General features: G+C 42.8%; 1 protein-coding gene across 3 annotated transcripts in view; it reads right to left on the bottom strand.

Moving 5' to 3' along the window:
* The window catches only part of MAGI3 (membrane associated guanylate kinase, WW and PDZ domain containing 3), a 61,563-nt gene that overhangs the window by 12,510 nt on the left and 28,269 nt on the right, over positions 1-20,784 (bottom strand). For 2 of the 3 annotated variants that reach the window (XM_042013352.1, XM_042013354.1), the window contains exons 2-15: positions 18,295-18,411; positions 16,734-16,853; positions 15,001-15,210; positions 13,554-13,728; positions 12,691-12,770; positions 11,238-11,295; positions 10,086-10,180; positions 9,288-9,476; positions 7,305-7,904; positions 6,254-6,285; positions 4,330-4,483; positions 3,740-3,831; positions 1,845-2,037; positions 958-1,143 (exon numbers count right to left, since the gene is read on the bottom strand). In XM_042013352.1, coding sequence (XP_041869286.1) covers positions 958-1,143; positions 1,845-2,037; positions 3,740-3,831; positions 4,330-4,483; positions 6,254-6,285; positions 7,305-7,904; positions 9,288-9,476; positions 10,086-10,180; positions 11,238-11,295; positions 12,691-12,770; positions 13,554-13,728; positions 15,001-15,210; positions 16,734-16,853; positions 18,295-18,411 — 2,301 coding nt within the window. The remainder of the gene's footprint in view (positions 1-957; positions 1,144-1,844; positions 2,038-3,739; positions 3,832-4,329; positions 4,484-6,253; positions 6,286-7,304; positions 7,905-9,287; positions 9,477-10,085; positions 10,181-11,237; positions 11,296-12,690; positions 12,771-13,553; positions 13,729-15,000; positions 15,211-16,733; positions 16,854-18,294; positions 18,412-20,784) is intronic. The other variant, XM_042013353.1, reaches the window with a different exon arrangement.

The following is a 20,784-nucleotide window of genomic DNA, read 5'->3' as shown; positions in this document are numbered from 1 at the left end:
AGAGATTCAGATGCACAGGCAAACTCTTCCTACTTGCAAACAAAAAAATAACCCTTAAACACACTCAAAAAAGATATCAAACTTCTCCTGCTGGGGACTGACTCAGTCAGATGAGGACCTGAGCAGGGACCCTGTGCATGGCCAGCAAGGTGCTACATCAGCTCTGCACAGACTTGACCCCTTTTCCTGGTCTCTGAGATGAACATGCACTTGTAATAGTTGTCACAAATTTCTTCCAGCTCTTCTGGCTTGGTTCCCTCAGTTCATCCCAGACTGACACCGTGCCCTGCACAGACTCCTCCAGAAACCAAAGCTATGGGGCCGGAACAGAAAGAATGGAGAAAATAAGAAATTTTATGCAAAGTAGAAGGAAAAAAGACCAATTTCAGTTCCTTTCCCAGAGATGAATGCAGAGGCAGAACTAGAGACAACTACGCCTGAGCCGTGTCCGTATCTCACAACTGCAATACTGGACCAGGCTACTTTTTCACTTTGATGATCTTTCTAGACAAACACACTTAATGACGGTAACAACTTCATTGCTTTCCACCAAATACTGTAGACTCTACTTCCCAAAATAAGAAATTTTACCTGATTAGGTAATATAAAGCCATTATAGTAGTTGAAACTACGCTTCCATTAAAATGCCAATGAATTAATGCATCGTCATCACAGCCTGACAAATATCTACATCCCCAACGCTGCCCTGTGACAAGTGCACATTCCTGGGTATGGGTAGTGTGGGATACACATTCCCTGTTCCCCACTTATGTCACAGTTGGGTGAAAAAGAGCATGAATATGAAGCAAGACAGACCAAGACTCAGCTGGCTGGGCTGTGCCAGTGTGAGTGAAAGGTGACTATGAGGGAAACACCGGCACTGCACAGGAAGAGATATCCCTGGAGAAGCCCCAGCGAGGCCTGGCAGGGGCAGAGCCACCAGGACATGGCACTTACCCCCAGGAGGAGGTTTGTTCTTGGAGGTGAGGATGACAAAGCCAAATCCTTCGTTCTCCTTCCGCTGCAGACGGACATCGTAGACCTCCGGGCACGGTTGGTTGGCAAAGTCCGCACGGTTCAGCCGGGGAGAGCCGTTCTGTGCCAGGACGGGCTGTGGCTCCTCCTCCTCCGCCTGCTTTTCCCCTTGCAGGGAATGGACAAACAAATAAGGAACAAATCATACCAAGCAATTTCAGCACAACCGTGAAGCTCGGTTGTCAGTGCCAGCGTTAGGTGGCAACAGCAGTTGCTAATCAGAGCAGGGACCCTTGTCAGCTCTAAATCCCATCCCAGCTTTGTCATCCATGGAGCCACGGATGAATCTTCTCTAAACGGTTGATCTGGACACTCATCTAAAACTGCAGCATCTCAAAACGCTGCCCTGAAACAGCTCTCGTTTGAATACAGTTAATCTTGCTACACACTGAGGCCAAAAAAGTTGAGAATACAGTACGTGGAAGGTGCCCCTGCCGATGGCAGGGCGTGGAACAAAATGAGCTTTAAGGTCCCTTCCAACCCAAACCGTTCTGGGATGTAGAGAAAACAGACTGCGTTATTACGCAATTTCCACAGCACTAATGGCTGTTCTAACTACTGTGTGCGAAAAGGTTTAAAGAAATCACCCCCACATCGTAATTTTCAGAGCCTTACGTGTGTGAGCAGTCCAAGTTAGCGCGCAACACAGCCCAAGCTTATTAAATTCTGCTTTTCTCCATTTAAGAGTTATAGCTGACCCTCCTCAATCTCGGGCTGCTCAGCCCCAGTGCAGTAATTAAGGTCCAGAGCAGCTTCAGTGGATTTGACTACAAGCCCTAAGTGTTCTTTCTGGGCAAGCAGACACCTACCACTGAAGAAGATCTTCCTCCGGACAGTGAGCAGCACCTGCCCATTGCGTGCGGCACTGGTCATTAAATCCAGAACTTGCTTGTGTGACTTCCCTTTCACAGGGACTCCATCGATGCACATCAGCTCATCCGCTGCACGCAGCCTCCCATCCTTTTCTGCTGCTCCCAATGGGATTATGGCTCCGATATAAATCTGTGAGCAGAGTCCAGGGGTTTGAACGGGAACATGGATTCATCAGAACACACAGTGGAAGGAATCCAGGTAACTCTGATAACTGTGCAGATGAGGTCTTTTGGGAAGACTCTTTTAAGATTATCTCACTGTTCAGCTCTAGCAGAAACGCAGCCAGCAACTGTACTCTGCACAAGCTGACCTGGTGGACACAATCTGCAAGTCTCAAAGCATTCAGTAAATACTTCAAAAATCTTTAATCTGTATTTTTGTCAGTTCTGCTCTCTTGAGCATGTTTGTCAGTTTATTACAAAGCTCAGCTTTTGAAATGAGCACACACCGTGTACTTATTATATATATGATTTCCCAGACATTAATGACACAAAAGCCTCTGTCATTCAATCAACTTTATTTTTTTTATCAAGACCGAGGCAGAATGATTGGGGAAGAAATATAAGTTTTTGAAAGAACTCAAATTTATTTCTGAAAAGTTGCTTATAGACAGTTCCACACTTCAAGTTGCTTTGGTGTTAGCTTTTGGTGATTAGATAATGAATTCAAACATCATCAGTTCTGCCTACCCCCACCTCAAAAAGTGCTACTAAACAGAATACAGATAAGAACACCACACTCTTTCATATGCTAGAATCACTTTCAGATTCAATGGAAGATTAAAGATAACTACAGCAAGTACTGTTGGAGGTTAGGCAATGGTGGGCAGCTCATCAGTACACAGCAACCAAGACATCAGCTCCACACTTCCTAACACCTATGGCTGTTACGGAAACCAAACACCACAAATGCTATGAAGTGCAACAGAAGTAACATTCTCCGGATTTGCTCTTTACTTTAAATGCATGTTAGTGAGGGGAGAAGAAAAAAAAAAAGGCTAGCACTGGATCACAGCTGGGAATGGAAAAACTGAATTCCTTCACTGTAATCAGAAAACAATCTACACAGATCTATTCCAAAATTTTTTTCTCTCCGCTTAACAGACTTAAGAAAGGTCCCTGATACACAGTACAAGTCTTAGTGCTTCTTCCCAGAGAGAAATTTATGCATGTTTGAAAATAGAGGGGAGTCTCCTAAAACCTGCCCTTGGAGAACAGACTATCCAGGGGTGTCTGCGCTGGCATCTGCCCAGCCGCCTCCAACTCAATGCGTGCCTAAAAATCCAGTGGGAGAAGCAGGGAATAAAGGGGTGTGACACCATCTCAAACCTGGTTTCGCTGGGCTGCAAGAAAAGGAGCAGCCTAATGAAATTTTGACAGGAGGAGCAACCGCTTCCTACCACTCAGCTGCTTCCCAGGATGCGCCGCTGTGCACAGCACACCAATCACTGAATCCGGGCACATCCTGTGCCAAGGCCACCACTGGGACTAGGTGGCAATGGGCAAAGGCTGGGCATCAGCACGGCCCTTCCTAGGGCTCCGAGACACAGCAACTGCTGTAGAAACACGACCAGTGTCCTCAGCCTGACAAAAAACTGTGGCCAAGGATGGGCTCGGTAGCGGGAAGGGCGCAGAACCTTGGAGACTGGAGTCCACAAAGGGGAAAAAATAAAGGTGATCTGGACCAATTTGTGATCTCTGAAAGGCAGGTAGTGATTTGATCAATTTTGCCACCACTGAACTGCCTGGATGGGATGATGGGAAATGAGGATGACAGAGCAGGATCATTCCAACAGCAAGACTATGAGATAACTGTGAGCAGTTTCACTTACAGGCTGATCCGGTCCGTCCCCTCCAAGCACCCGGAAACCAAAGCCTGACTCTTGTTTTCTCAGGAAAACATCTAAATCTCTTGTGTTTGGAGCTAAGAAAAAAAACAGTATTTCAAAACATGTAAGGAGCTATCTTCGATTATTGAAGGATTATGCTTTGGTGGTACACTCTTGAGTCTTCTAGTGACAGAACACAGTAACCAGAAATACAGAGATATTCTCTTTCCAAAATGGTATCATTAATTTTCAGAGCAGAAATCACAACTACATTTTTGCTCTAGACCAGGATAAAAGCCAGTCTGTGACACAACTCAGAGCTACTTTTATAAACTCTGAAATGAGCAGGGCTGCTCCAGTTTACTTCAAAATCATCTTTGAGATTATTTCTGCAATTAACTGTTTTATTGAAAATATGGTTGAAACATATTTTATTTTTTTGTTTTTCTAATTGCTGGTTAAATTATGCATTGAAATGTTTTATCCACAGCAGGTTAACAAACTTAGCAACAAAGTCTCAGTAGTTTTACTGCACGTACAATAAAAAATTCCTTCTTAATTGAGTGTTTTCAAGTTGAAGATGATGTACTTACGTTTGTCCTCATAAATTGTCTTAGACTTCAGGTAGACTTCGGAAGGGTCCAGTTTAGGAGAGCCTGGTCGCACAGCAGAGGGCGGGAAGGGCATCGGCTGTGGAATGGTATCGCTGACAGCTTCCAAACTCCCTGAACTGTCCTGCTTGTCCTTCTGAAACAGCCCATGGACACAAAATCTGTATTAAATAAAGGCATGACTATGCTTGTGGGTGAAAGACAGTGAACACAGTGCAGAAGAAAAACACGGGACTAAGGGAACAAAATTACAACTTTTCCAGTGGATGTGTCTGACCAGAGTACTGAAGTCTTCCTCACTGGTACGTGAATTTCTACTGGAGACTGGGCTTGGAAAGGGTTTGAAGTGACTGATGCTCGGAGAGAAGCGAAGCTGGGCAGATGCTGGTGGTTACCAACACATGGGATGAAGCGGGACATAAAGGACCGATCCCATTTGGAGAAGACACCGAATCCTTGTCAGGCACCTGCAAGGCTCTGGACCACAGTCCAGCACCATGGGCACCCGCTGCTCCACAGGCACTGCCTCCTGCCCTCTGCCAAGCTGCTCCCCACAAGCACCAGAGGTGCTCCCAGCACGAGCTGTTTGCTGGAGTGATATACATACAAGACAGAAAGACACACTGAATAGTGTGAGGCATTAACAACTCACTATTTGCCTTTTCATGATCTGATAGCTGCAACACTCCTGTTCATGAGGAAATGTCACCAAACATCCTTGTGGTCTCTCATCTAAATTCCCAATCAGTTATGCACTAAAATAACTCTAAATACTTCTCCTGGGCTGAAACCCAGCCTGGAAAACTGGCACGTGGCAGTGCATGCTGAACCACAGGAGCAGAACAGACACAGATCTGCCCTTTCACCGAGAGCAGAAGAAACTGCCCAGAGCCATTCAACAGTTTGACACTTCTTGTATGTTTATAAACACAAGAACTTGCCCCATTTAAGTGAATTATTTTGCCACGCTGCTTAATGCCACTGAGCATCGAGCGCTCTGTGGGCTGCTGCTCCTGCATGTATCCTGGAACAGAATGCCAGTCGCCAAGTCCAAACTATTTTTAGCGCATTGCCATGGGATCCATGCTGACAGGGCCAGTGCCCTCCAACTGCAGGGATTTCTGCTCTCATTTATTCAGTGTGGGCAGCCGGACGCTTGCAAGGAGCAGAATCTGAAGATCTTATTGAACACAGTCTGCTTTGAGCATGCTGAACACGTGTGCTTGTGTCATGCCACTGCTGGGATACAACTAAGGTGGCACTCAAACAGCAGGATAAAGACAGAAGGAGAAGTTACATCTGTGTTCTGGTAATGGGGTTTTCCTAAATTGCCCTGATTTTTTCTGTAGAAGAAGCATTTTAAAAGAATTTTCTGTGTTCAACCAGCCTAATTTACAACAGAAACCTTCATGACAAACGTAAGCATTAATATCAGCATTATTAAATCAGAGGTTGTTTTATTAAGAGCAAGGATTCTTTACCGAGCTAATGTATATTAAAGATACCCCGAGAGATCAAACTTCCAAGAGTAATGAGTATTGAGCTAGGAATGTACAGCTCCATGGAGACTAGCTGAAAATATGGATCCAAAGATAAGCATTTCCAGAAGGGAGCACTAACCAGTCCATTAATTCTATGTGAGGACTGAGAAGAATCAAAGGAACACAAACATCCTCTAGAAATCCCATTTCACTTTAATAATTAGCAATGAAAAAAATAGATACTGTATTTTGTTTCCCTTTTAATGGGTACTCTGGCAGCAGCTACTTAGACAAAGAACGTATGCCTACCAAGAAGATGTGGTTTTGCTAAACCATCTTGCAGGTTATCACAGGAACTAAAATCCAGAGGAAATGAGACTACAAAGCAGGTCAGAAACCAAGTTAAATACATCACCGATACTCACCCCTTTGGCAGCTTTAGTAGGTGAGGGGGGACCTGAAGAAAATAGAAAGTAATTTTAATAGCAAGTTACAAAAAGTTTCAACAACATTACAGCAATATAATCAGCTGCTCCTGGGGAGAAAATAATAGGGGCTGACTGACTCTGCTTTTAAATGGCAAAGTGACCAAAACCATCACTCTAGAGAAGATTCAATTAGAATTGAAAGCTGTACAACAATAAAAAATATCTTTTACTCTTGCTAGAAACTGGTCAACCAAGTCATCCCGCTGTTCATGGGATAAGGAGACTTATGAATTTGTCTGAAGGAATTTCACTTGCCACAAAGAAATCGGATTATTTCCTTAGCTGATTAAGGAAGTAACTTATAAGTAGTACTTATACAGAAAAAGATCTGGAGATTTTTGCAAATGCCAGTGGCTGAAGTCAGGGTTACCATAAAGCCTGAAGGGACACTGAGCAGCCACGAGCTGCTTCATAACCCATTCAGCTTCCTCTGACAGACACACCCTTATCTACCACAGTTTTTGGGGAGAAGATGCATTCTGGTCTGTGACTGACAATCAAGGAAGAGGTATGAATATGCAAATGAAAAATCAGAATTTTTCTGCTATTCCCACTGATCAGCCCCACCTCTTTGCTAATGCTTCTTCCTGTCTTCTGCAGTCCCCTGTTCATTACAAACACGGTTACTGGAATACATTTGGAGAACCTCACAAAACTCAGTCCATCATATGCTTTGCATTATGCTGGAGACCATGTGTTTGCTTTAGCACTCCCCAGAGACTTGGAAGAGACAGTGCATAAACGTATCGCCATATAATTTTTGAGGAAAAAAAACCAAAGAAAAACCTTACTAAAACCCCAAACAAAACCCCAGCAACATGCTCTCACCCTTAACAGTCAGGAGTATAAAATAAACTTAGTGTATAATGGCTCAGAGATATAATGAGCTGCTGCTTAGCTGTCAAGACCAGACATGATTTAGATATCACAATAAAAAGGGACTTTGAAAAGCTTAAAACCAACATGTCAACTGCAAATTTGTCTGTACCTCCTCTTAAGATAAGCAGGGGCACCTCTGCTCCTACTGGAAACTGCTTGAGCACCTCCACCACCTGCAAGTGGGTCAAGCTCTGCACATTCTGATGGCAAATCTCCTTGATGACATCCCCTTTCTGTAGGCCTTGGCACCACTGGCTGTCCAAAATCATCTTCACCTTCTGGCCTGTGGGACTGTCTGCAATGGCAAACCCAAAGCCTTTAGGCCCTTTGACCAGAGGGATGGTGACCAGCTCTGGCTGAGAGCCTCCTGAGGAGGCAAAGGAAACCCTCTGCTCTGCTGAATCCACGGAAGGGCCGTTCAGGCGACCGTTGACCAACATTTTCCCATTCTGGTCCAACACAACTGTTCCTGCTACTAAATCTTGGCTGGACACGGAAGTATCTCCCTTGGCCACCGGCGGGCCATTAATGACAGGTGTGGCTGTCACAATATCCACCACGGGGTCTTCACTGTCGTCAGGAAGAGGGTACCCACGACACAAAGTCATGTTCACATACTGATTGACGGGAATGAGCTGAAACATCTGGACAACATCTGCATGGGTATGGCCAAGAACACAACTTCCATTTATGTCCACGATGATGTCACCTGTTACAAAAGAAAGTTCAACAGTGTCAAAACCAGAAGCGAAACCTTCAATAAAAGCCTACCTTGAGGAAATCACAGTGCTGTCTTCAAACTAATAACTAGCGTCTGGGTTATTACCTCATAGCTAATATTGCCAAAAAGCATAAAGGATTTCCTCTTTGCATTTATTCTATTTCATCTCAGGACACAGTGTGCTAAATATATAAAGTTTAATCTGCAGCAGATTTAAAAAATTATACTGTACAGCCATGGGAGATGAAGCAGAGCACGCACACTACAGCAAGCAGATGTCTTCTACTTTAATTCATATTGCACAGCATCCTAAACCCAATGCAGAATAAATCGGATTTTTTCTGGCCCTGTGTTTATTTTAGGACTGGCTGAACTTAAGCTAGGATTGCACACACATACATGCTCCATACTCTTACGCTGCTGCCCCACGTGGCTAAGAATACATTTTCAAAATGAAGTGACATGCGCTTCAGATCCCAAAACCTTGTTTTGTGTTTCCATGATTTTGATGTGACACTTTGCCCGGGCGGTACAATATGCCCTGCAAACTGTCCGATCCCTTTAATGCCCAGGCATCGGTAAAACAGGATCTCTCTTATTCCATGATCTACAGCCAGAATAGCTGCACATCTTTTCATTCCAACAGTTCTGCAGGATTGTTTTCATTTTTGCAGAGGTGGAAAATGAACCACATACAAACAAATTCAAACAACACATCAGCAGCAAAACAGGAAACTGTTCCATTTCATAAGTAAATAGTATTAAATCATTCAAAGTATGAATTCTTTTACTCACCTGAAGAGTAAGAGTTTATGTTACACGTAGAGAAGCATTTTGCCTTTTCTAATATGCAAACCATAGGTTATAGTAACGTTATAGGTAACTTAATTACACATGTAATAACCATGAAAAAATGTGCAAGTCTTCATGGATTGCAGGAACTCTCATCCCTCTTCTCTCCTCACTTGTCCAGCTTACACGACTTTGCTTCCTCATGTCTGCTGTGGGGTTTTTGCAGTTTTAGTAACTGGTGTCATGGTTTTTGGCAGCAACAAGGCAAAACAGACCAGGATTCAAACACGCTATTTTTACTTTACATACAGAGAGGGAAACCATTCCATGAATGAACATGAAGATGAGTGTCTTTGCTAAAGCAGAAGTACTGAAACCTTCAGAAGTGCCCTTAAAGTCAGTTTTTATCTAGAATGTTGCTTCTTTTCCTTTTCAGGCACTGCTCTGCACAGATCTTTCACAAATCTGAAAATATTTAATTTAGTGACGATGTGGATGGAGTCATCCAACCTCCTCTGCCTCGAGCTGCATTCTCCCAAGTACCCCATGAAATGGAAGTTTAGGGAAATAATACTTGACCTGGAGCAATTCTCCCATCTTGTGCAGCGGGCCCATCTTTTAACACATTCTTCACCTGGAGAAACTCATCAGGCCTGTCCCCTCCGATGATCGTAAAGCCAAATCCCATGGTACTTTTTTTCAAGGATGTCCTTATAAGTGCTCCAGTAAGCTGGGATGGATCTCGAGTGAAGACAGACCTCCCTGGTCCTTTGGAATTACGGAATACAGAGACAGGAAGGCAGGAAACCAGGGTTAGTTCCGGTAAGTTTTTTGGTTTTTTTTAAGGTGTCACAAAGGTTAACGATTTGTTTATTGTTGGTCAGCCACTGAAGCACTCTTAAGGAATAAAGCAAACAGACAGGAAAGTGCTACACTCACGTTCCAGCTGAATTCAGCCAATAGAAAAGTTAAGAGTGTTTTTGAACAGATTGCACAGAGCTGTATGCAAACCTCCCACCTCGAATTCCCAGTTTTAATCCTTGAATACCAAGCTCAAAGTAGATCGAAAGCATAAAAACTCCAGGTGTGGTTTTACCTGCATCTTCCAGATGGCTCTTCTAACCCTCCATACACTCCAAAGCTGCTTATGACAACCAGCTTCAGAGTAATCAAAATGATTTAAAAGCAGTCTCAGTGCCTTGGTTCAATTTTAACATGAAGAAGTTCTTCAAAAAACCCTTAAGATCTGGGAGGTAACACTGTAATGGCTAGCAGAAAGACAAGGCTGATGCCTTGATGAATTCCAGAACTGGGTTTTTGTAAAGCATACCTGCAGATAAAGATACATGTGACAAAGAACACAATATTCAGTGATACCTGATTTGGAAGGCCCAGCATCAGTCTGTCCTAGCTGTTTTTTCCTTTTGGCTTCCAATACTGGATTTTCAAACTGAGTTTTCTGGTTAATATGACTGCAGGCATACAAAAGGTAGGTCAGGATTTCAACAGAAAACATTCTGACTATTTCCCAACAAAGGCAACCCCAAAAAAATGCATCTACAAACACTAGTTTTTTTTTAATCTCAGATGAATGCTCTGGAGGAATGAACAAAACACTCTCATAACCAATACTTAAAGCAGGTTCGTTCTTTCAGCAGCTTATTTACTTCGAGGCAGATAAAATTTTACTCCCTTTAATCACTAGGCAGAGTTGCAATTGTTCAGAACTGAGCAAATCTGTTTCTTCTCTTGACCCATCTACCTGTAGTGTTTACAAACTCAGGCATCACCTTCTTCCTAGCAGATGCTAGAGCAGTACAGCAGAGGAGGGGAAAACGAACAAATTTGAGCATAATTCAAATACCTCGGCTCTGCAAAGTGAAAAATGTTTGCTTGTTCTCCGAAGCTACATTTTCAACTCTACCAATTTTCCTCTCCATGGTTAAAGAGAGATTTAATTTCCCCTGGCCGGAAGGAGATTCGAAAGAGCTCTTGCAGCACTTTAGTGGTTATTGACTTGGCTCTTTGGAGACAGCAATGATCTGCAAGTTATTTTTGCTCTTTTAAAGTTATCAGGTGCCACTCTGAAGTCAAGTGACTCTGTTTTTGTTAAAGCTAAGAAAAATGACATCAGCTCATTTCCATTTATAAATTATTTTGGTTGCTACTTGCTTTCCTTCCCCGAATGAAAAACACTCCACTAAGTCTTTAAGGGCACACGGTGGCTTTTCCCACATGCCAGTGCTGCCAGAAGTTTGTGCCGTGAGTTCACTGCCCCCAGGACTGTTTTTCCTGGATATATTTAATACTTTCACAGAATCCCAGAATGGTTTGGACCGGAAGGAACCTTAAAACCCATCCAGTTCCACCCCCTGCCATGAGCAGGGATACCTTCCACTAGACCAGGTTGCTCCAAGCCCTGTCCAGCCTGGCCTTTCACTGCATTACAACGTCTCCTTACTGGGTATCAGGCACTTCAGAATTTCTTGCTCAATTTATAACTATGCCAAATCAATAATTAGCACTTACTCAACGTAATATGTCCCATATTGAGGGTCTTCTATTTTTTCCCATCCATAAGGAAGTTCTGCAATCAGAAAGACCAAGTTCTCCATTACAGGGGAAAACTATCTGCAAATATCAGAGTTTTCATTAAAGAACACCTAGAAAAATATGAGGAAAAGACAGGTCCCGTTTTCTTCCCTGATGAAAGCCTGTTCCAGGGAATCTGAAGCCCTGTAACTCTTACTCTTTCTTCCACTAAATGAAATGATGAAACTTGTATTCAATGAAATCAGACCACTTTAAACATGTAATAAACTTAAAGACCTGTTTGTACTGGAAGTAACATGCAAAGGCTCCTTTTTATGGCAAACTCGGCATCTGGTAAGAGGGTGCCAGCAGCTCATGGCTGACTGAAGGTGATAAGCAGTTACCACAGAGGTCAGATTATTCAAGTTCATTGTTCTAGTTATCTTGACCACGGAAATATTAGAATAATGAATATAGTCAGTTAGCCAGACATTTTAAGGATAAATTTGCCCTGCAATCTTGTTTGAGGCTGCCCTAAGTTTGACAGTAACAGGAATTTCCCTAGCATATGACAGCATGTTACCAATTACCAATATCAGCATCGCTCCACGGGGTCTGACAGAAGACCCAGTGGGTCTAATAATTTAAGTATTGTTCATTTGGCTATCCTGCATCTCTGTTTGAAGTGCTCTTTTTATCCTGTGGTGAGCTGCACATATGTTTAATAAGCAGCAGTACGCAGCCACTGTTCCAGCTGGCTTCATTATGGATACACGGCTGTTAGGCTGGGCAATTTTGGAGGATGACAGGTCATTCTGAGCCTGCTTCAGCGTTTGGAACATGTCAGGCATTTGCCGAAGACAGAGCTATCTGATACTCTTTTCTAGCAGACTAAATTGCCCAACTGTGCAGGAAACGGTTGCGGGAATTGCCTGCAGGCTACTGACCTGGAAGTCTTGAAGGAATTGAAAGCAGGTTGTTCTCTTAGCTTCTGCATTCAAATACTATCTCACATGCAATAGCTCTCATTAGCAGTATGTATTTTGCCGTACCTTCTTTGTTATTTCTATATTCTGTTACTTGTGGACCTTCTCCTTCTGCCATATTCCACCGGTACAACAGTTTCCAGTGAGATCATCACTCACGTGCAGCTTTCTCCTTAAGAATGACACTTATTGGAACAAAACATCTCATATTCTGCTCAGGAATGCAGATAAACCTTCCATTCAGCCAGATTCTACCACTCCAGGGAAAATACACCATGGACTTTCCCAGTCTTATGTAAATTCCTACTGCCACCAAGCAAGGGACACTCAGCACTACACTGCCAGCTCCAGAGTCACATCTACCAGGGAGAAGCTTCTACCACAGCAGTAGTGGATTGTATCCAGCTGGGATAAACTCAGACATTTATCAGTGACAGGTGACAAATGCATTCTGAACATCTCACCTCCATCTTCACAATCTTCAGGAGCTTTGGCCTTCTTACAGAGCCGGGGATCAAGCCATGTGGTTGTCTTGGTGTTGTGACTGTAGAGCAGAACACGTGCCAGTAAGAGAACTCCCTCACAGTGAAAAAATTTGCTTTAAGTATTTACTGTTGTAGGCAAACTGTACACTTCAGATAACACAACCTTTATTTGTGCCTCAGTCACATCGTAAAATACTAAAAAAGAAAAGGCACCAGCACACTGGAGACTCTCTGGGACACACGGGAAGTGTTAGAGGCACAGACCCTCTCCCCAGCCCCCAAAAGCTCGTATGGGAACAGCAGCTGTTTCTACCTGATAGGAAAAAAATATTTTTAGCCTCCTCATAAACTTAACTCTCAGGAAGGTTTCTGTTTCATTTTTTCCTGAGAACTCATAAATAAGGCAGTCTTACATATGCACACATGAGCTACTTTCCTATCCTGGGCTTTCATCTGGCCTATTTGTATTTTGAAACATCCATTCCCAGCCAAGGAACACAAGCAGAAAAGAAAAAATAAATAAGGTCTCAAATTTCGGAGAAATTTGACATAGAGAAGGTTTCCATGTTATACTTCACTTAGCAATACCCAGCCAGCTCTGTATTTGTGAGATACAAAACTTAGAACAAACAAACTGACTTTGCAGGTGGAACCATAAGGTTTTCCGGCATGATGGCAATTGTACCGAGCGTGCAATGTTGAGGACTGCGAGTACGGAATGTAATGGTAGGAATATACTAAATTTCATAAAGAAACAGAAGCAGCAAGAGCAGAAGAGAGGTGCAAGAGCAGCTTTCCACACTCCAGCCACCAGCACTTCTCTCCTCCACAGAGTTACTCACTCGATAAAGTAGATCATGCCAGTGTCCGTGTAGGCCATTTCCCAGTTCTTGGGTAGCGGTTCCAGCGTCTCATCCCTTGACAAATAATTTCTGAAGTCCATGTTGCTGCTTGTCTGGTTGTAGCTGGGAACAGGTTTCGTCCAGTCAGGAGAATCTGAATGTTTTTCTTTGTTTTCTGCAGTTGTTCAGGGAAAGTGTTTGTCAGATGCTTATGTTGTTTCTCACAAAGAACCACCCTCTTAATCTGGCTACAAGTGGATGTCAAACACATCCCTGTATGTGATGTGCATTTTTCCACGTTTTTTTTTCAGCTCTGAACTTTGAAAAGCTGACATGAAAACCCTGAACTCTGCTCTTCCCCTGCCAAACAGAATTAACCTTGTATTATATGTCTGAGCCTACTCTGCAAAATCAACGCTGGCAGAAGTCCGAGCTGACTACACTCTGTTGCTGTTTCTACATAGAGGTGTTTGTAATGCCATAAAACGACCCAAAAAAATCCTACTAATATTCCTCAAAGAATCAGAAGGAAATGTAAAGAAGACCCAAGCTGCCAGTAAAATAAACAACACCTTCCTATAAGCCACAACTAGAAAAAAGATCCCAAAAACTCCTGCAGGAAACTTTAAATGGAAGCCTCCACCCTTCAGAACTGAGGTTACGCTTGGCACTCTCTCTGACATGATGATGTCCATGACCTTCACCCAACCACCAGCCTGACCACTGGCCCCTCTGTGGTGTGGAAGATGACAAGATCAGGTCACGTCTGGTCAGTGTAACTCTGTCCTAAACACTAACACACAGGATCAGCTGCAAATGCAAGGCGATAGCTCCTCTGCACCCTCCGTTCTTCCCCCCTCGAGATGAGTAACCATGACAGCAAAAAGAAAAGGGCATCCTGCCAATCCCAGAAAGGTCTTGCTGGACACCGCTCCAGCCTCAACACACTTGGCTTTATTGCTCTCCACAAGCTCCCCCTCGGGTGGTTTTAGGTTGTGTGATAGCTCCCTTACGCAAAATCATCTGAAAATTGTACAGTATGCGCCAACGTTGCCCCTTAAACCAACCAATTCCCTAAAATCTCCTGTGTACAAATTCAGTAATTGCCTCAAAATTAAACAGTAACATTTACAGGGTATGAATTCTACTCTGTGAAGGGTTCTGTTATTTGAAGAATGGATAAATTTTTCCTTCCCACTCGTGTAACTGGCCCATATCCAGCACCACATGTTCTTCACCGAGCAATGCATTTTATGATGCAATTGCACATCTGGCTGGGAGAACAGCTGGTTCTTTTTAAAAGGTCATTTAAAAATCGAGTAGAAGCAGCGGCCTGAATAGAAACTGACTTCAAACTTCACCAAAACTAAGGAAGCCCGAATGTTATTTGTATAGTCCTTATCCATTCATACAGTACTCCAGGCAATTTCTCCCCTTGTCAACCAACCTATCCCTCCGCTGCCATTAACTGCTTCCTTTTCTTCCTCTTCCTCCTCTTCAGGGAGAGAACTTTCCATCCTTTGCATTTTGCTGACGGATGTGGTTCTTTTCCTCTGTGATTCAGTATCAAAATCATTGTCAAAAAGAACTTGATCCACCGGATCAGGCTGAAAGGGGCTGGGCTCTGCTGGAGGCTTCGGAGTACCATAAAAATTACCTGAAAATGAGACAGAAATCAGGACCACTGAAGCACTGATACTGCTGAATGCACTGGCAGTGGCTGTAATCATTTTACTGCACATGCAAACATGCTTTGGTGAAAATTTAAAACCTCAAAGAAGACATCAGCACTACCAAATCCCAATCAACAGTCAAAGTGTATTTATTCATACACTGACTTCTTGTCAATGAAGCACGAGTTGTCAGAAAACAAGAGGTTAACTCAAAGCTTTTATCCTGCCTTAAGTTTTCTAAAGAAAAAGATGGATTTGTTACTTTGCCTGGAATCCACCCATACTCCATAAAGAGACTTAGGGAGTAATCTGAGAGGAGCAAAAGAGTGAAAATCAATTATTCTAACTCTATATACTAATTAACAGAGCAACAGAAATATTGAAGTCAAAAAGCAAATTAAGTTTGTGCAGTAACAAAGTATTTATTTCCGTAAAGCCAGTTAACAAGTAATTGATTTTTAACATTTGCAATTTTCTACTGACAATACACTTGCAAAACAAAGATATTAATACGGCTTCATCTAAAAATTATTTTTACGTCAGAAAAAGGAACAGATTTTGCCTTCAGTATTTTAATCCAAAGCACAAAGGAATCATCTGCTGCTTTCTGCAAAAGAATTTCAGCAACTGACCTCTCTTCTGACTGCTCATATGATTTTTATTAGGGAATTGAGCACAAAAAGCAAGGAAGCTTCCCAGAATTCCTACTGGGGTAACTTTTGGTGCCTGGATATGGTTTTGACCATGTAAATAAAGTAAGAAAGAAAACCCTTCTGCAAATATCAAGGAAGGGCAAGGCTCAGAGAGGGGACAGCCAGATAAAGTGCAGCTAAGGATTAAAAAAAAAGTACTAGTTTAGCCTAAATTTACTTAGGAGATTTCCTCAGGCGGGACGATATTAACACATAGCGTGGGATACAGAAAACAAGAGGCACAGAGCCTTTCACAGGACTGTCTACTTTTGACATCTTCTTTTCTTTTTTCACTACCTTCATTACAATGTTTTTCTTCACCACACTTAACAAACCCAACTTTGCTACAGATTTGGACAATCTGGTCCAGAGCTGTTCAATCTTCCATTGAAAAATGCTTTTGTTTCCCTGCTGGGTCAGACTTTCTCTCGCCTTCTGTCCTTTTAAAGCACACCTGGGAGGAGAACATGGCTCCGTTCTCTGAGGTTTACACAACATTGACTAAATTCTCTTAAATTTGTACCAGGCACAGACAAACCTTTTCAGAATGCCTCCCAAAAATGCAACAGTGAAAATAATCAGGTAGGATTAAGAATGGTTGAAACGACAATCTGTGGTTTATCAGAGCGCTTTAAAACAAGATCGCTCCTCCTCTTCACAGTAATCCAAGAACAGACTTGCTATTGTCTCTCTACTACTATCATGACCATCAGGTGAGCAGGAAAACTGGTACCACAAGGAGCTGCACTTGGACTAAGATCCTGGACACAAGTACTGGGTCCTTATTCCCATTCCATTAAACATCACCGACATACCATCATATGTTCCACTTTCTAGCAAGGCTCCACTTTCTTCCAGTGCTTTAAACTGCTCAACAGGAATGAAATTATAGTCTACCCCAGGGACCTCCCCATCTCTGGGAGCCCTTGTAGTGCCTGCAAAGACAGAGAAAACACTCTTGTAAGGTACTTACGTGCTGCCTGTTATCAAATGCTGCCTGCTGCACAGTTCAATAAAAACAATGTATTTTCGAATCTTTATACAAAGATGATGTCACTCCAGTTAGAACAACCGGTGAGCAAGTGAACAATAATGTATAAAAACTGAGCCAGCAAATCACATAGGAATGACAGTTCTGGTATTGAGGGAGGAGGAGAGAAAAAGTTGGGTGAGGTGGTAATTAAGAGAGAAATCTTTCCTATGGTCAGTGAACCAAAAGCAACTTTTGTGGCAGCTGACGACACCTGGGCCAGGCAATCCCAGTCTGGGATTCCAGGAACAGCTGTGGTATTTTATTTTAAACCAGCTGTAATGGTGCTGCATCTTTCCCTGCTTCCACCGGCACCAACTCTCTAATTTGCAATGAGGTCATCATGACTAAGCACATCTGATTTTTGGGCCACCAAATCCATAACTAGGCATAAAACTTATTTTTTAACCTACAGTTCAGAGTGTAATTCAGCCACACTCCAACCCCTGGCTGTAGGTAAGCTTTATCAGTAAATTGCTGTGTTAATGCAGAGGTTCTCAAAGTGTTTTGTCTATGAAAACAGGCCTCCCATAGTTACAACAGCTTAATTAAAACTCTCCTGAAAGGACTGCACTGACTCATTACTATTCATGACTGCCTACTACCTAACAGCATTTTAAAGGCATATGTAAATTTTTTTCAGGCAGCAGCATGAACAAGAGCTAGTAAATAAAAGCTAATAATAGTGAAATGCACTTTAAGAAAGCCACAAACTCTTGGGCGTGCTCAGAGAGAACAGAGCAGAATTCCTGTAGATACAAAAATGTTAGTTGACAAAGTAAGTTTTTAGTGCAATGAATATTTAAACAGTCAGCGAAGAGCCTTTTTAATCAGTCTTCTCAGGATAAGCCATTTGCCTGTACCTTTTGCCAGTGCCACCCCTTCTGCACCCAACACGTCCTGCCGCCCTCCTTCCAGCTGCCCTGCTGTGCCTAATGCACTTGACACTCAAGGCCTCAATTTGCTCTTTGTGAAGAAAAAAAAACCCCAACACATTGACAAAAATCAGGATGGTTTTGCACTGCTCAATCATGCTGAGAAAGATTTATTTCTTGTGGTGGCTGCACTCATTCTAACAACAACTACTGACAAACTTTTGAAGAGCAATGCACAGATATTACTGAAACAATCTGAGCTTTGACTTCTCAAATTTTTGCTGGTTTTCAGTCCATACTGGCTGTACCAATTCATGGCAGCTTCAGATGTGAAACCATTGTAGCAAAGCCAGAAGTCCCTGCTGCAAGGTAAAACTCTAAATCAGATGAAGAGAGAAGGCATTTCAAGCTCACAAATGATGTGGGAGTTAGCAGGAACAGATCAAATGAGGCTGATCTTTACATACTTACAAGGGATGGTTCTCAAATAGAGATTGTCTCTGATCACTTGCTGGAGTTTGTGGTCTATTGAGCCCTTCTGGAACTGAAGGCTCAGGTAGTGGCGCAAGTCCTTGTTGATAACTTTTCCTTAAAAAGAAAAAAGAACAAATTAGAATAATTTGTAAAGCAGGGTCTCACAACAAGAACTGTGTTTCATTGCTATAGAAGTTCCAGAAGAAGCAAGCAGTTGGAAGAGTTGGGTTGTTTTAAATACAACAACCTTGATGGAAAAAAACATTTTGTGCTATCAAATCACAGAATCCCAGAATGGCTTGTGTCGGAAAGGAACCTTAAAGCTCATCTTGTTTCACCCCCTGCCATGGGCAGGGACACCTTCCACTAGACCAGGTTGCTCTAAGTGCTGTTCAAACTGCCCTTGGATGCTTCCAGGGAGGGGGCAGCCACAGCTGCCCTGAGCAACCTGTGCCAGGGCCTCCCCACCCTCACAGGGAAGAATTTCTTCTGGCAGAGAGATTTTAAGCAGAGCTGACTGACAACCATACCCCCTCATCTCCCAAACAAGACAGTGACAATATTCTGGAATTGCTTGAAAATCAATATGAAGTATTAAAATACAAAACCTATTACCAAAATTCAAAGTCTCTACAGACAGGAAACTATTTCACTATATTTTGAAGCAGTTTCCATTCAATTTACACCTACTCACTAGTCACCTGAGTTCAACATTTTGTCACATGAGAACCTGCATTCTTCAAATTATAAAAAGAAAATATTTCTTTCTTAAAAACATTGTATAACAGAAGAGAGTTGGGGTTTTTTTCAATTACTCCTTTGCAATACTTCTGTCAGGTATCATTAGTGAATCTGTCACATCACTGGAGAACCACGACCCCTTCAGCACACAAATAACTGAGCTCTTGTATTACTGCCTCATCCTTCTGACAGGAGGGTACACACCAATCTTTTGTACCCTGTCAGCCTCCCAGAAAGCACATTAAATAGGGTTCAGTGACCTTGGTAAATTTAAGTTACGTACTACAGCAGAACACTCAGGGCTTTAGGGAAAAAGCTCAACCTTTGTCTCCAAACCCAGAGCACGAGATGGGCAGCAGCAGGCGGATGCTGGTGTAGCACAACAGTGGGGACAAAGGCTGGAACAGACAACTGCTCCTGTTAGATTACATCACCAACAGGCTATGAAATGCATAAACCTGTCCCAGAAGCATTTCTGACAGGAGCCTTTGAAGCCCGTGAGCTCAAAGCTGCTGAGGAGACCACCTCAAACAGGTCACAGACCCACAGCCCACAGCAGTCTTCATACAAGGCCCACTCACCTACATCGTCAACCAATTACTGTACTTACATATATGTCAAATTTGGAAAAAATCCCAAAGCATCAAACCCCTCCCCCCACTAACCAGGTTTTCCCAACCATGTGTCACTTCTGCAAAGTTGGCTGCATGTTTTGGTTGTGGCAAGTTTATACTTTCCCTTCCCTTTTAGCCAAGGTGAGGACATTTCACACCTTGTACTCAACTCTCAAACATGACCTCAGCAACCACCACTCACCAACAGCAAACAGAATTTCAACCTGCACCCACTTCCCTCCACACAAAACCATGGCACGATGAGGAGTATTTCAAAGTGGAACCAAGATAACCTATCAGCCCTTCAGAGAGGTCGGTGATGTCCACAGATTAACCAAAACACACACAAAACCACCTTAAGCCCTCAAGCAAGGACAGAACCAACCCAGCACACCCTCCAAACAGGCAGCACATCCTGTGCCAAACACGAGCCCTGAGCTCCAAATGAAGTCAGCTTCTCACCCGCTTTGACACTGTCATTTATTTAAAAATTACTTCCAAACACACAAAAAGCATTCTGCAGTGTTGGGACAACACCTCAGCATTGTCCTCATGGCTGTCCAGCAGTTACACAAGCGACAGCAATTCCCACTAATGCCACAATTCCCACAATTCTCCACCCAACCCCTTCCCAGGAATGCACAGCAACTCTGCAGCCCCCAGCTCAAGTCCCTGTTTTACCAGCATGAACTGTTCCTGATAAAACTTTGGATTTGCTTCCTGCAGCATAATGAGCAAAATATGTCATAGAAAATGGAAACAAATGGGGTAATCTCCAGCAAGAACAGTATTTTCCATTTGTTACTACAAATTACTTTTTTCTTTGTAGACGAGAAATTTTCTCAACATTAAAAAAACGTTTTGCTGCTAAAATGGCCCATCCATCTCCTTGTCAAAGCCAGATCTGCACTTCAGCAATCCCAGCATATCTCACTTAGGCAGATCAATATACTCATATTTCACTGAGGCAGATTAATCTGGTCATTAGCTACCTTCAGAGCACTGCATGTTGGAAACACTTGGCGACATGTGAAAATCTGTTCTGGATGTAGAATTACAGACTTTATTTACTCACTGATCTTTCCCTCTTCGTGTTTAAAATTTTAAAAGCTCATAAACCCGTTTCAATAAA

Source organism: Corvus kubaryi, unplaced genomic scaffold (genome assembly GCF_017639235.1).
Source record: "Corvus kubaryi isolate FWS band 111438036 unplaced genomic scaffold, C.kubaryi_AGA036_p1.0 split1-37355, whole genome shotgun sequence".
In the NCBI taxonomy this organism is placed as follows: Eukaryota; Metazoa; Chordata; class Aves; order Passeriformes; family Corvidae; genus Corvus; species Corvus kubaryi.
Note: the sequence above shows the minus strand (reverse complement) of the source record. Positions and strands in the feature narration are given on the sequence as shown.